Source organism: Plectropomus leopardus, chromosome 3, assembly GCF_008729295.1.
Source record: "Plectropomus leopardus isolate mb chromosome 3, YSFRI_Pleo_2.0, whole genome shotgun sequence".
In the NCBI taxonomy this organism is placed as follows: Eukaryota; Metazoa; Chordata; class Actinopteri; order Perciformes; family Serranidae; genus Plectropomus; species Plectropomus leopardus.
The window spans coordinates 1,256,392-1,269,242 of record NC_056465.1 but is presented as its reverse complement, the minus strand read 5'-3'; the positions used below and the strand labels follow the sequence as shown (position 1 = coordinate 1,269,242).

Genomic DNA, 12,851 nt, shown 5'->3' with positions numbered 1-12,851 from the left:
TCATGACAAGTAGCTTTTGCAACAGTGTGATTCCAGTTACTTGCGGATATGCAAATTTTGTGTCTTTCTTATACTTTGTGTGCAATCTCGCCATATGAAATGCTCGCTTTGCATTCTGTGTGAACACACCATAAGTCAAAGTCACGGAAAACTCCTGCTGGATTTGAGTATCTGCAGCATTTATCAGCACACAAAATATAAACTGTACTGTACATTTACTTGATATCTTCACCACTAAACTTAAATTCTCCTCCACATTTGCTGTCACTATATCAAACAGCAGCATGCACACTCACTGAGCAGCAACTAGAAAGCATTAAACCTCATCTCCCAATCACACATTTTAACTGATAATCATTGACAGACTGTTGATCTGAGATTTCCTATTTATGTCGTGTTTGCCTGAGGAGCATTCTAGCAAGTCTGTTGTTTTTATGATAGTCAGAAGGGTGTGCAGGGTGAGGGGTGAGTATATCCACGACAAGATCTGGTGTGAGCGGCTTTTTTTTTCCATTTGGCCTTGTTGGCATGCTGGTTAAATGGAAAGCAGCCAGCATATGAAGAGGCAGCTCTCAAGCTGATCTCTATCAGGTACTATTAAACAGCAGCAGGGAGCAGGGATGATGTGGTAAACTTGAATCTTTTTACAGTTTGTAAGTAGGCAGAGACAGATTCAGGATTTAGCTATGAAAAGTCATCGGAAATATGTGTTCATGATGCTGTTAGCACAATGTGTTTATTTACTTGGTGCACAAAGATCTTGCTTCAGGTTGGCGTAACTGCCATGTGCACAGCATTTTGTGTGCTGTATTGAATGGGATACTGCAGCTACATGGCTAAAATAAGCACAGTGCTGAGCTGCGGTGATGCACAGAGCTATCACAAGAAGTGCATTTGAGGGCGCAAGCTATGTCCCAATCCAACAGCCTATATTTGGAAGGGCATGAACAATGAGTGTGTGGTTTACAGAGGACAGACAGTAAGCTGAACCTGCTCCTTCTACAGAAATACTAAAGTCTAAATAAGATTCACCAAAACATCATCATAATTTACTACAAGCCTCACTGAGGCCAAATCATGCAGTCTCCTTCGCTTCTAAAATCCAAACCTTCCATGTTGATTATGGGTGGGAATCAGATTTACTTAAGCAACAATACAATATTACTGCAACTTTTAATAACGTTGCAATATGCTGCGTATATCAATAACATATTGTGATATATTGAGATTTAGTTTTCAAATTATGTCTCTGAAGCAAAACTTTGTCAACATCTGTTTTATCTAAAGATAAAGTTTTCAGTCTGTCACTACAGTCCTTTTGACTACAGCAGAAAAAAAAGCAATTGATCTTGTAACTCTACCAACAGGTCAATTTGTATTTATAATTTGTATAATTTAAAAAAATGATCCTTGCAGTCTGTGCATTGATATGATATTGCAACACAAAAATATCGCAAAACTATGCTGTATCGATTTCCCCCATCCTCTAATTTTAATCACCTGAAGGTTGCCCTCGAACAGCCAACATTTTGGAAAACAGCAGCTTCTATGAGGCAACTCTTATGACTTTAGACTTGTTTGTTTACAGTATAACCTATGACATTATAATCTAACACATGATGGACAACTGGCAACCAGTTAACCATATTTATGGAATCCAGATAAATTCAGATTAAGTCATATTAAACCTTGTGTAGGGATGTTAACAGTTAACTGTGGAAAATATTTTCGGCGGTCTATAGGTCAACTGTGCTACTCTTTACTTGACTGCACTGCACGCCACTTGGATCTGGTAGAAGCTAGCGAAGTAGTGGCGTGGTTAGTAACTGCATGCAGACGCAACAGCGTTGCTGTGGAAACATCATGCGCACCCTCCGGTCGTGATTAAGCAGCTCAATTACGAGCTGTAAAACCCCTTAAGCATTGTTGACTATATCACTGTTAGCTCTGTTAGCACTGTTAGCTGTGTCAGCGCAGATAGTGGTGTTGACATAGTTAACAATACTTAAAGGCTGAGGTGGTCTGAGTGGCCGAAGAACCAATGAAGACAGAGGCTGGGCAGCTTGTTTCCACATGTTAACACTGCTGACCGTCTGTCTGTCAGCAAAGCCATAAGAAAATGTCAAAAAGTCAAAACATTTAAATCACAAAACTATTCAGTTTCACCACCAAGTAGAAATTGCTTTGAAATGCAGCGCTAAGACTCACTGAGGCAATGGCGGGCCAGATTTAATGGAAAGGCTGTTTTGTATTTCACAGACTTTTGAAAATATAATTCACAGAACACTGAAATCCCTAACCTGGTGATTAACATGTCCAGGCTGCTAACAAGAGTTTATATCTCATGCTTCCAATATTTAAACCTGTCAGCTTTTCAGTGACTCAGGTCACTGTCACTTATACATGCTACTTTAAAGATTGAACTCATTGTTATTTATTTTCTTATTCAATAAAACATTTGACTCACCAGATATGATGATTTGTGATGATGTAATTAACTATTTGTGCATTTTGCAAAAAGCAGCCATCTTGTGTCTAAATGCTATTTTCCTGGCTGAGCACATGGCTCATGAACACAGCAGTGCATTACAATGCAGACGTTGCACAGACTTCTTCAGTTTTTCATACAGATATTTTTTGCGTTTGGATTTTATACAAACGCTACTTTGATATCCAGCTTCTCACACACAGTCCTCTTCAGTGCAAAACAACTCGCTCTGCTCTGGCTGCCTGTATCTTTCATGAAGGACACACATGCACAAAAACACGCACACTTGTACTTCTATACTTGTGAGGACCCTCATTGACATAATGCATTCTCTAGCCCCTTAAATTAATCTTAACCATCAAAACTAAACATCTAAACCCAAGCTTTCTTTTAACCAAACCAAAACCTTAATCTAACCTGTTACCTGACCCTTAATGCCAAGTCTGAACCCTTAAACAAGCCCCTGAAGGTCTGAAGCCAGCCAAAACATCTGCACTTTCTACAAGTGTCCTTATTCTCAAGGTCTAAACATCTCTGTGGTTCTCACAAAGACAGATGTACAAGTATGCACACACAACTGATCCGGTGTAGAGGACTAGGGCGACACGTCGACATAATCGATTACGTGAACACGTCGATTCACGTAACATGTGTCGACGCGTCGCACCTTTTCACACAGCGCGCGTAATGAGAGCGTGAGCAGCGCCTGGCATGTTTTTGCGTCAGCGCTCGTGTATCAAGTCAAACTATCGCCCGAGCAGCGCTTGTCAGGCGCGTCTGAGCTGTGTGTCAGCTGCAGCACATGTAAAGAAACGGTGGCTCGTTTTTTTACGCGTGACGCTCGCGTTTGTTGACTCTATACCACTTTATACCGTAGTTTAAAGTCTCCCTCTGTCACACAGATGAGTAAATACAAAGATGTGTGTTTTACCTCAACTTCCTTGCTTCCCTTTCAAAACAAAAGCCCTCTGACTGTGTCTCTGTGGACAGAATGCCATCACTTGCTTCTACAATGCATTTTATTTTGAAAAATTTACAGGATGGGGTTGTCAGCTGTGCAGGGAGCTTGTATAACTTCATAAATGAGTGTAATATGTGCTTATAAATATGAAAATACAGCACTCATATCAGCAGGCAGCGGTATGCCTTAAGGGCCATTTAAGACTGGTCTATTTTGATGCAGAAAGAATAGACTAGTTATAATTATTTCTGTTAGAGAAAAGTTATAGTGTTATTCAAATTGCATTAATTTTACTGTAAGATGTTTTGATGGACTGCTAGATTTGCGGTTTGTAACAAAGAGTAACCGTTTTGTTAAGTGACTAGAATTTTACATTGTTTTATTTATTTTGCTTCTGGATTGCAAAATGTAGATTGCACTACATTACCTTTACTTGAGTGAACAAGCTCTTGCATTAATTTTATTTTGGAGACACTTTATATCAAACTGCAAAACACAGATTACCAGTTAAGACTGGGCTATTTTTTGTTGGAGAATAATGCCCTGCAGTGTATGACAAGTTTTAAAATGTTATTTTCAGTAAATTCGTTGTTATATTTATTGAGTAATGAAAAAATAATAGTTAGATCAATTTAAAAAATAATTGATAGATTAATCGATTAATCGAAAAAAATAATCATGAGGTGCAGCCCTACAGAGGACAGAGGTGACAAATGATCAAATAAAGTACATTCAATCTGAAAAAAAAACTGTGTTATTGCAACTTAGGTCTAATTTTATACTTACGGTCATTAAGTACTCAGAACAATAACTGCTGGATTTCTCCAGCAGGATTAAGTTATCCTTATTAACAAGAATGAAAAAACAAACTACCACGCCAATAAGATCCAGTTTGCTCGAAATCTGAATTTCTCTTTAAGATGCGCTTTGGACCAGACATTTTGAGCCACAGCTAACAGTTCCGTCTCTACAACAAGGCCAAAAAGAGTGAGTCAAAGTTGATGTCACCAAGTCAGGCTGCTCAGTTTTCAAGAGGTATAGGATGTCAATTTGGGGAACAGGGTTGTTGTTAAGGGCTGGGTAATGTGGTATACAACACCTGAATTTGGTCATGGAAGCTTGATAGGCTTTGAATGTTGATTAACACTTAAGACAAATCCACACCTAAAACAGAAACACCTTATTTTTATGATGTTGGAGTGTTCAATAACAGTATCTCTTCTTTTCTTACTGGGATGCACAAAGTTGCACTTGGGTGATGTCACCTACATACAGGTTAATGCATTAATTTGATATACTGATGTACATTCTATCGCTTATTGGACTGTATGAATTGAACAAGCTGCATTTAAATTAATTCTGTTGATTATATTCATTAATGTCATAAAGGATCATATAGCAGTGGGACAGATCCTGAATACCACATGAACTGAACATTCCAACATCATACAAACTTCTATCTGCAAACCCAGGTCACATGGTGAGGTGCTCCAGTCACTACATACGCTGCTGTTGCTCCATAGCAAGCTTGCACTTGTAGTAGCTGAAGTATTCTCCCCCAAAAAGGAAGGAGAACTTTGGGTTGTCCTTCTGTTTCTCCATTGTCATCTTTTCAAACTCCGGCCCATTCCGAGCAACAAACTGGGCCAGCTTGTCAATGACATTCCTCAGTTCTTGATCTGCACCAGAAAAAAAGAAAAATAGGAAACACACAGAGTCAGAGCTGTGGCAGCTGTCGACTGATTTAGGAGTGGTGACAAGCAACCAACAAAACACAGTTAGAAATGACCGGATGCAGTGCTTTTCTGACACTATGAAAGCATTTATCCTGACTGGGCCACAGCTTGTATTCTCAGTAGAGTACAGTTGCAGAAAGCTGTTCTCCTGAGAGATAAATATCCAGCCAAAAAGGAGATGGTTAACCTATATTTACCTCTGTTTTGAAGGTTTTCAAAGAGTCCTTCAAGACTTTTGTACTGGGCTTAGGCAGTATCATAGTATACCCAGGTATTTAAAAATCCAGTAGTTGTGTTTTTCAATACCGTCATAAATACAAGTGCTCCTCTTTCTGTTAAACTTAATATATTTAGTGCACAGCAACAACATCTGACAAGGGTGACCCCATCACATTTAACTAGTCATCCCATTTCCAGCTTAGAGGTACCCAATCAAGTCAGTCATAGACAATAAATGAAAGCTACGTGTCAAGTCTAGTATGTTCAGTCATAGGGTACCATAATAACTGGATAAAGACGAGCGCAATTCTAATGCTGTTACAGCCATAACGTAAGGAGGTCAGACTGTGTGGGGGACATTTTACACCTCCCAAATATATCAAGTGCACCTCAGGCAATGCTAATGCTGCTAAACCTGAAGTACCCACCCAAGCGGCCTTACTGTATGTGTGTTCTCTCTCTATGTCGTGGCCAGGAAGCCAGCAGATGAACATGCTTACCCCCAGAAAATGGCTCAGCTATAATGCTCCATTAAAGAGGTCACGGTGGGTGAAGAGGAGGTTTTCATATTTAGCTAAAGCCGTAGTTGCTAACTTTTACAAAAACATAACTTTTTCCATATTTGCTAAAACTGTTGGTATATTCACACTCAGCACTACATGAGATAGATAATCTCTGAAAAACATCATATTCCTTTGCCTGCTCTATTGCCGTCTTGTATTTCTGATGGCCTTACTGCCCATAAACACGGACAGCTTGAGCACAACTAATAGAGCAAAGAAGTATGTCACTTGAGGCCAACTTGGGAAACCGTTTTAAATGTGATTATGCAGCAAACAGAATATTTAGTAATCCAGGTGGTTAGAATAGTCTGTGATAATCCTGGATATGCCTTCAAAATTGTGGTAAGTGTTTTTAAATAACCTTTCCGTTTTCAAAGATGGGCTTTATTCTTTAGAAAAACTCCTGAGGTATAAACAGAGACTAATTCTGACCATTACTGAGAAAGTGGACAGTTGATAATGTATTTGATAAAGTGAAACACCCAAATTCATGCTGAACATGCAAATTAAAGTGTACAGCCAAATAACAACTTTAATGAGACGATCCAACTCTAAATTAATAAACTGCACTTGAAACCGTGTCTTACACAACACTGATTAAAGTTACGCTGTGACCATGTCACATTCATTAACCTAATGAAAACAATTTTGTTTTCATTAGGTTTAAACAAAATTGTTACATTCATACTGTTGAGAGCAAAAAATGCTCAACTGAAACCCATTCAAACTGCAATTTTTGACCCCACAGCCATCAGATTATAAAAACATGCTTTGTATTATTTCTGGGTGTCATTCTGGGCTTTTGCCTTTGAGTTTGTCATTTTGACTATTTTTCACCTGATGATGTCATTTTTTCATACATAGCATATGGAGAAAATACATGCTATTTCCACGATGTACATTGTCACAATCAATGATGCTGCTAATCACTGGCATATCCCAGGCTGTGTTAATAATAATAATAATGATAATCCACATTGCATGTAGTATATTAAAAACAATTCATTTATTGTGGGTTTTTTTGTCACCTAAAAACATAGTGGCATCATGACTTTGTCTTAAAATTCTGAAAATTAATGAATATTTGATATTAATGATTAGGTATGATGTTGGTCTACAAAAACATAACTCAATGAAAGTAGTAAATAATATTAATGTACAATATTTGTATAAGCTTGATTTTTAAAAACGTGATTTTGAAAAGCACATTTTGTGTGCAGAGCAATACAAGTATATGCATAATTAGCTGGCCCTGAGGGTTAAAGGGAAACGTTGCCAATTTATTTTAATATTTATAAATCTTATCTCCATGCTCTTTGTAGCCAAACGTATTAGTAAACATCAACAACTTTCTCCCAAATCCAAAAACCAGAGTTCTAAAACTCAAATGTGTGATGCCAGAGGGTGTAAAGTCTAGAGGTGCTCCATAGACAATGAATGTGTGTAAAAAAGAAAAAAACAAACATTCTGTGGGTCAATGAAATCAGTCTCTTATTAAGTTTTATTATTAAGTAGTTAAACACTTTGCGAGAGTGAGAAGCTCATGTTCAGAAATACTGACTGAACTTTATAAGGCCATGGAAACAGCATTTGGGAATTCTTTGTTCAGGTTGTGTACTCCTTCCATCTTTCCCATTTCTACAGTAGCTAGGTTACTTGACTAACTTTTGATCTGATTAACAGAGAATTAGACATCAGAACCAAACTTGAAAGCTTAAAAGTACAGAGGCAAATTAGGAGACTTGGACAAAAATGTATTCGTTAAATTTAGTTACATTTAAATAAATAAATACTTGAACAACAGCTACTCAATGCTAATGTTAGCTGTAATACCACTACTCTAACAGCCGTCTTTGTTCATCCTGCTTATCACCGGTGCAAGGGTTTACCAGAAGCACGTTATAACAAGTGCTCATGTATCTGCTGAGGCTCCTCACGCTGTCCGAGAAGCTAAAAGCAACGCTAATGGAACGTTATTGTGTTAAACAGCAGTGTTAGCTGCAGCTATCATGGCTGCTAGCTGACAGCGCTGCAGCGGAGCGCTCCGGCTCACCTTCGGGGGGGGTTGGGATCTCCATGTTCGGCTTCAGTTACAGCGAGCCCGCTGAACCTTTAGTGATAGTACGGCAATGTCAATGTGTTTAATTTCCACTAATCTGACTATAAAAGAACCGAAAAATACACTTGAGTTGCCCCTGTAACGTGCACCGGAAATATTATTACACAGAAACAGCGCCAGGAAACACAGCCGCCTGATTGGTCCACAGCGCCACGTGCGGCTGGAAGTCGATAACACAGCGGACGGATCTCATTTCCTCGATCCTCGCTTAGACCGGAAGTTGGTCTTGATGCGCCATCTTGAAGGACGTACCAAAGCGCGTATTTGTCATCTATGGTATTTGTGCGGAGGATCAAGAATCGAGGAGGGACCTCTGAGGAGCCATGAGTTAGGACCAATAGATCCATGGTGAGGACACTCGAGAGCAGTCCTCGCAGAAGTCTTTTATCGGCCGACACGCCCACATCAGTTATTGATTGTCAGTTTCACACCGGAATGAAGACAGATTAAAGATTACACTCAAATCTATCACTCCCGAGTTTGATATTTCACTTCACGATCAAAAAAACTGAACAATAAAAGGGCCAAAACAACTGTCTTCATTTATTTTTTCACGATCGATTGGCTCCATCTATTTTATGATGGAGACAGTTAAAGTCCAAGATAGTGAGTCTGTCAGCACAAAACACTTTTTATTCTCATTTATATTCAGTTACATGTGAGACTGATCATCCCTGATCATCGGGGGTGGTTGGCCCTATAAATAATTTGCAGTGTTCAAAAGACACCATGATCACATTCTGGGTTATTAAAAAATAAGGATATACAATCAGAAAATAAATAAAAAGTCTGGAGATGCAAATAATGAACAGCATTCTGCGACTCTAAGCGGGACACAGTACAGTATGAATACAGAGTGCAGGTTATGTGCGGGTGTCGATGTGACATCAACTATATCAACAGTCTCTGCAGCTGTGAAAGCCGACTGACAGCTAATCCAATTGTGATCAGCTGCAGCGCCGCACCATTACGCGCTGTGCATATGGCACCAGTACCGGAGGGCGCACCAAAACAGCGCAATATCATCATCAATCGTGAACAGTGAACACAGCAGCTGCAGCACCAGCTCCATTTTTGATTAATATTATTATAGTTATTTGGGCCTATACAGTCTGTTGCCTCTGCAGAGCGAGGTTTTTTGACACTTAAACTCATGGAAACATACCTGCGTTCATCAATGAGACATAGAAATCAGTGGTATTGCTGTCATCAGTGCAGAACTCTTTCAGAAGGAACAATTGAAAAGGGAAAATGAACTTTCAAAATGTACAGTGTTCCTACCCCCTTGAAAAGTTTTTGTATATCAATCTGTGAAGAGAAGCTATACAGTTTTAATGTGGCACGAAAACAATATCAAACCATAAACCGCTATATATATATATATATATATATATATATATATATATATGTTTTATATATATATATATATATATAAAAATTAAAAAAAAAAACAACATATATATATATATATATTTTAATTTTATTTTTTATTTTTATTTTTAAATAACATATCCTCTTTTTCTGTGAAAAATAATGTAAAACTGTATATAGATAATTCTGGTGTGTGTGTATGCATATATGTTTAATTAATTATTAATAAACCCATTACAGACATTTTTTTTACTAACTGGCATCATAACGTGTACCATTTGAAGGGTACTCATAAGAAAAAATGGAACCGAGAAATATATCTAATAACTGAGTAAAAGTGGATTGAAGACAGATGACAGCACTGAAGCAAATTCTTTACTCAAACAAACAAATGCATTTTACAAACTGCTTCAATGATAATCTGGAAGTTGAGTTATTTCTGTTCAGAAGGAGACAGCAACAACAGACAACTTATCTCCTGCGTCAGCCGGTAACACCTTAAAATAGACTGCAGAAATATTTCACAGGCTTCTGTGAAAATACACATTGAACATGTTTTTACAAAACAATGCAATAAAATAGAATAAAAAAATCACCCCTCTCCATGTACAACTCTATACGATACTTTATGAATAAAATAAATTCATTCTCCACTGGACTGAAGCAGGCTCTTTGAATTGGAGGAACTAGAAAACTAGCATTCCTCTGTTTGCAGTCTGATGCCAGAACTACATCTGCAGTCTGACTCCAACAAGGTCAAGGTCACAGGCAAATGATGACATCTGAAGGCCACCGTGTCCCAGGAACATGTGCAATGTGATCAATGAGCTTAGCTGAGAGGGGCACACAATCCATAAGACATTTTATAAATGTACAATTAACATTCGAAAAAACAGATTTTTAACAAATTAGCAACAGCAGCACACAACTATTCAAAAGTCTTTACAAATTGGACTTAAATAAAAGTGCAACACACAACTTTCAGTAGATGAGTGCGGAAACAACTGGGTAGACAAAAGCGCATTAAAAATCTTAGATGGATTTTTTAATTGTTTCTATATACTATAGAAAAAAGTAGAACATTCATCATCAACCTCTGCAGTATTACTGCACACTCATGTCTGTGATGCACAAGGTATTCTCTCAAAGCACCATAATAAATAGGCTGGTAAAAACAAGTCAACATGTAAAAACTAGATTCAGTTCCACTAAACTGTAAAGGAATGCAGTTGGTTCTCATTAAAGAGGAGGCATCGTCAGTGGATTCAGTGGCTTTGCTCTCATATAAAGAAATGCTTTATCCATACGCTTTATCTGTTTGTTACAACCATGTCTTGTGGAATGCTGGGATAAAACATTTCTAATCGCAAGTGTGAAAAGGTTCTTGATATACTTAAGTTATAGGGAGATTCTTTCAAACAACATGAAAAACAGTTCAGAAAAACTTTGAAATGTCTCAAGTTTGCAGCATTCTGCTCTTTAGCCCTCCAAAACTGCCTATAAAACCCCAACCTATTTTTACTCTGTAGAATGTCATGTCTGACCAAAACGGTTCTTGACAAACTTTTTTAATAACCAAAAGAATCTCAACTCAAAGGGCCCTTACTAGCCTCCATAAAGTTTCAAAATGAAGTTAAAAGCAGGGAAAAAGCTTTAAAAGGGACCTTGGATGTAAGATTATTTGTCACACTGCTGTCACAAATGAATGCCATGCTCAACCAATTCTCATCAAAAACATGTTTTAAAAATCTGATTGTTTTCTTTTTAAACTCAAAATAATGATATCCACTTCAAAATGTAGACTATACTCAAATCGTTTTTTTTTATAGACCAAAATGTGTCTGTAGCAAAGTAGTATCAAGTAGTATCAAAAAGCTGCCAGTGAGTCTCTGATCAGATTTGTAATCTTGTTTACTCACTCTTGATCAGATAGTTTCTGAAAACTGCTGAAATTTTAGTCAGACAAAGTTGTAAGACAAAGTTCTTGGACAGCTATTTATGTTCAGACACCATCTCAAAATTTGGCTTTTTTTCCCCCTTGCACATATTTGCAAAAATCATTAAAATCTAAAAGTTTTCAACATTTTTTAAAGTATGAAAGAAGTATTGATTAGGTTTTCGTTCAGAAACTCAGGTACAGCCCCTGCACTAGTATAGAAAATCTTTCTTTTCAGTTGTTTTAGATCTGTGAGGTGTATGTGTGTGCTGTTAAAATAATCTACATGTAACTTCATTTTTTTCAAGAAATTAATGCCAATTTTTCATAAACTATCATAGGTACAAACATTCTGTGCATCATTCCAGGCTATCAGAGACCTAAATGAAACAAGTTTTTGGGTAAGGTGTTCCTTTCATCAACCCTTTGAAACCTGAGCAAACTGGCATGATTTTTTTTTCCCAAAAAAACATAACAAGACACACAATGAGTGACTTGAAATGACTCAAAAATGAGCGAAAACAAAAAATAAATAAATAAAATAAAACAAATGGAAAAACAAGGGAATGACCTGGAAAATGTGCTGAAGATACATACATATATATATATATAATATATATATATATATATATATATATATAATATAAGATAATTATAAATGGGGACATTTTGCCCGAGCTTTTTCAAAAACAGTTTTCTAAATTTACTAATTTCTTGCAATTTGTGGTAAAATTCTTGCCAAATTGCTCGTTGCCTTTTTTCCTATTTTTTCAAAAGCAAGCCAATAATGTGCTCAGGGTTCAAAGGTTGAAAAACTTGTGAAAGGCGTCCGAACTCAGCACAAGAAAAATGAAGTCGACCCAGATTTCAAAGGCTTAAAAGGATGATACCAGTACAACTGTTTTCAGATCTACACCTGGAAAGTGCCTAACCATGTCGATGGATTCCAAAGACCAATGGCTATATGAAACTCATGTTTGGAAAAAAAAACCTGTGTTAATGACATGTTTATCTCTGAGGTTTGTAAAGCCAAAGAGATCTTCAGCAAGTGCATGGAGATAATGACTAATGAGATCATAGATGGGCCTTGCATAGAGTTCTGCTACCTGACCAATACTGTTTTTGTTGGACTAAGGATTTTTTTTTATTGTATTGAGATTGGGCTTGTGTTGGTTTGGTTATATCAAATGTATTTAACGAAAAGATTCCTTGCTCTGTCTGTTCAAATCATCTATGCTCATTTGGTGCAAGAAGGTCTGCAATTTCCATCAGGCGCAGACAAACCAAAAGAGACACAGGGTGGAACCAGTTTAGCCAGAAGTATTCTGTAATATTGTGGCCCTCTGCTAATATCTAGTTTTAAGGACTACAGTAAATGAACATTATGTTTACATGGTGCACGTCCATAAGTTGTGTTTAGTCAAATTAGCACAGCAGAACTCTTGTGTAGCCTTAGAA

General features: G+C 37.4%; 1 protein-coding gene across 2 annotated transcripts in view; it reads right to left on the bottom strand.

The window, feature by feature from the left end:
• The window catches only part of LOC121962500 (calcium homeostasis endoplasmic reticulum protein), a 29,813-nt gene extending 21,588 nt beyond the window's left edge, over positions 1-8,225 (bottom strand). For both annotated transcript variants that reach the window (XM_042512762.1, XM_042512769.1), the window contains exons 1-2: positions 8,021-8,225; positions 4,955-5,128 (exon numbers count right to left, since the gene is read on the bottom strand). In XM_042512762.1, the coding sequence (XP_042368696.1) occupies positions 4,955-5,128; positions 8,021-8,045 (199 nt within the window). In that variant the 5' untranslated portion in view covers positions 8,046-8,225. The remainder of the gene's footprint in view (positions 1-4,954; positions 5,129-8,020) is intronic.
• Between the last annotated feature and the right edge of the window lie 4,626 nt (positions 8,226-12,851).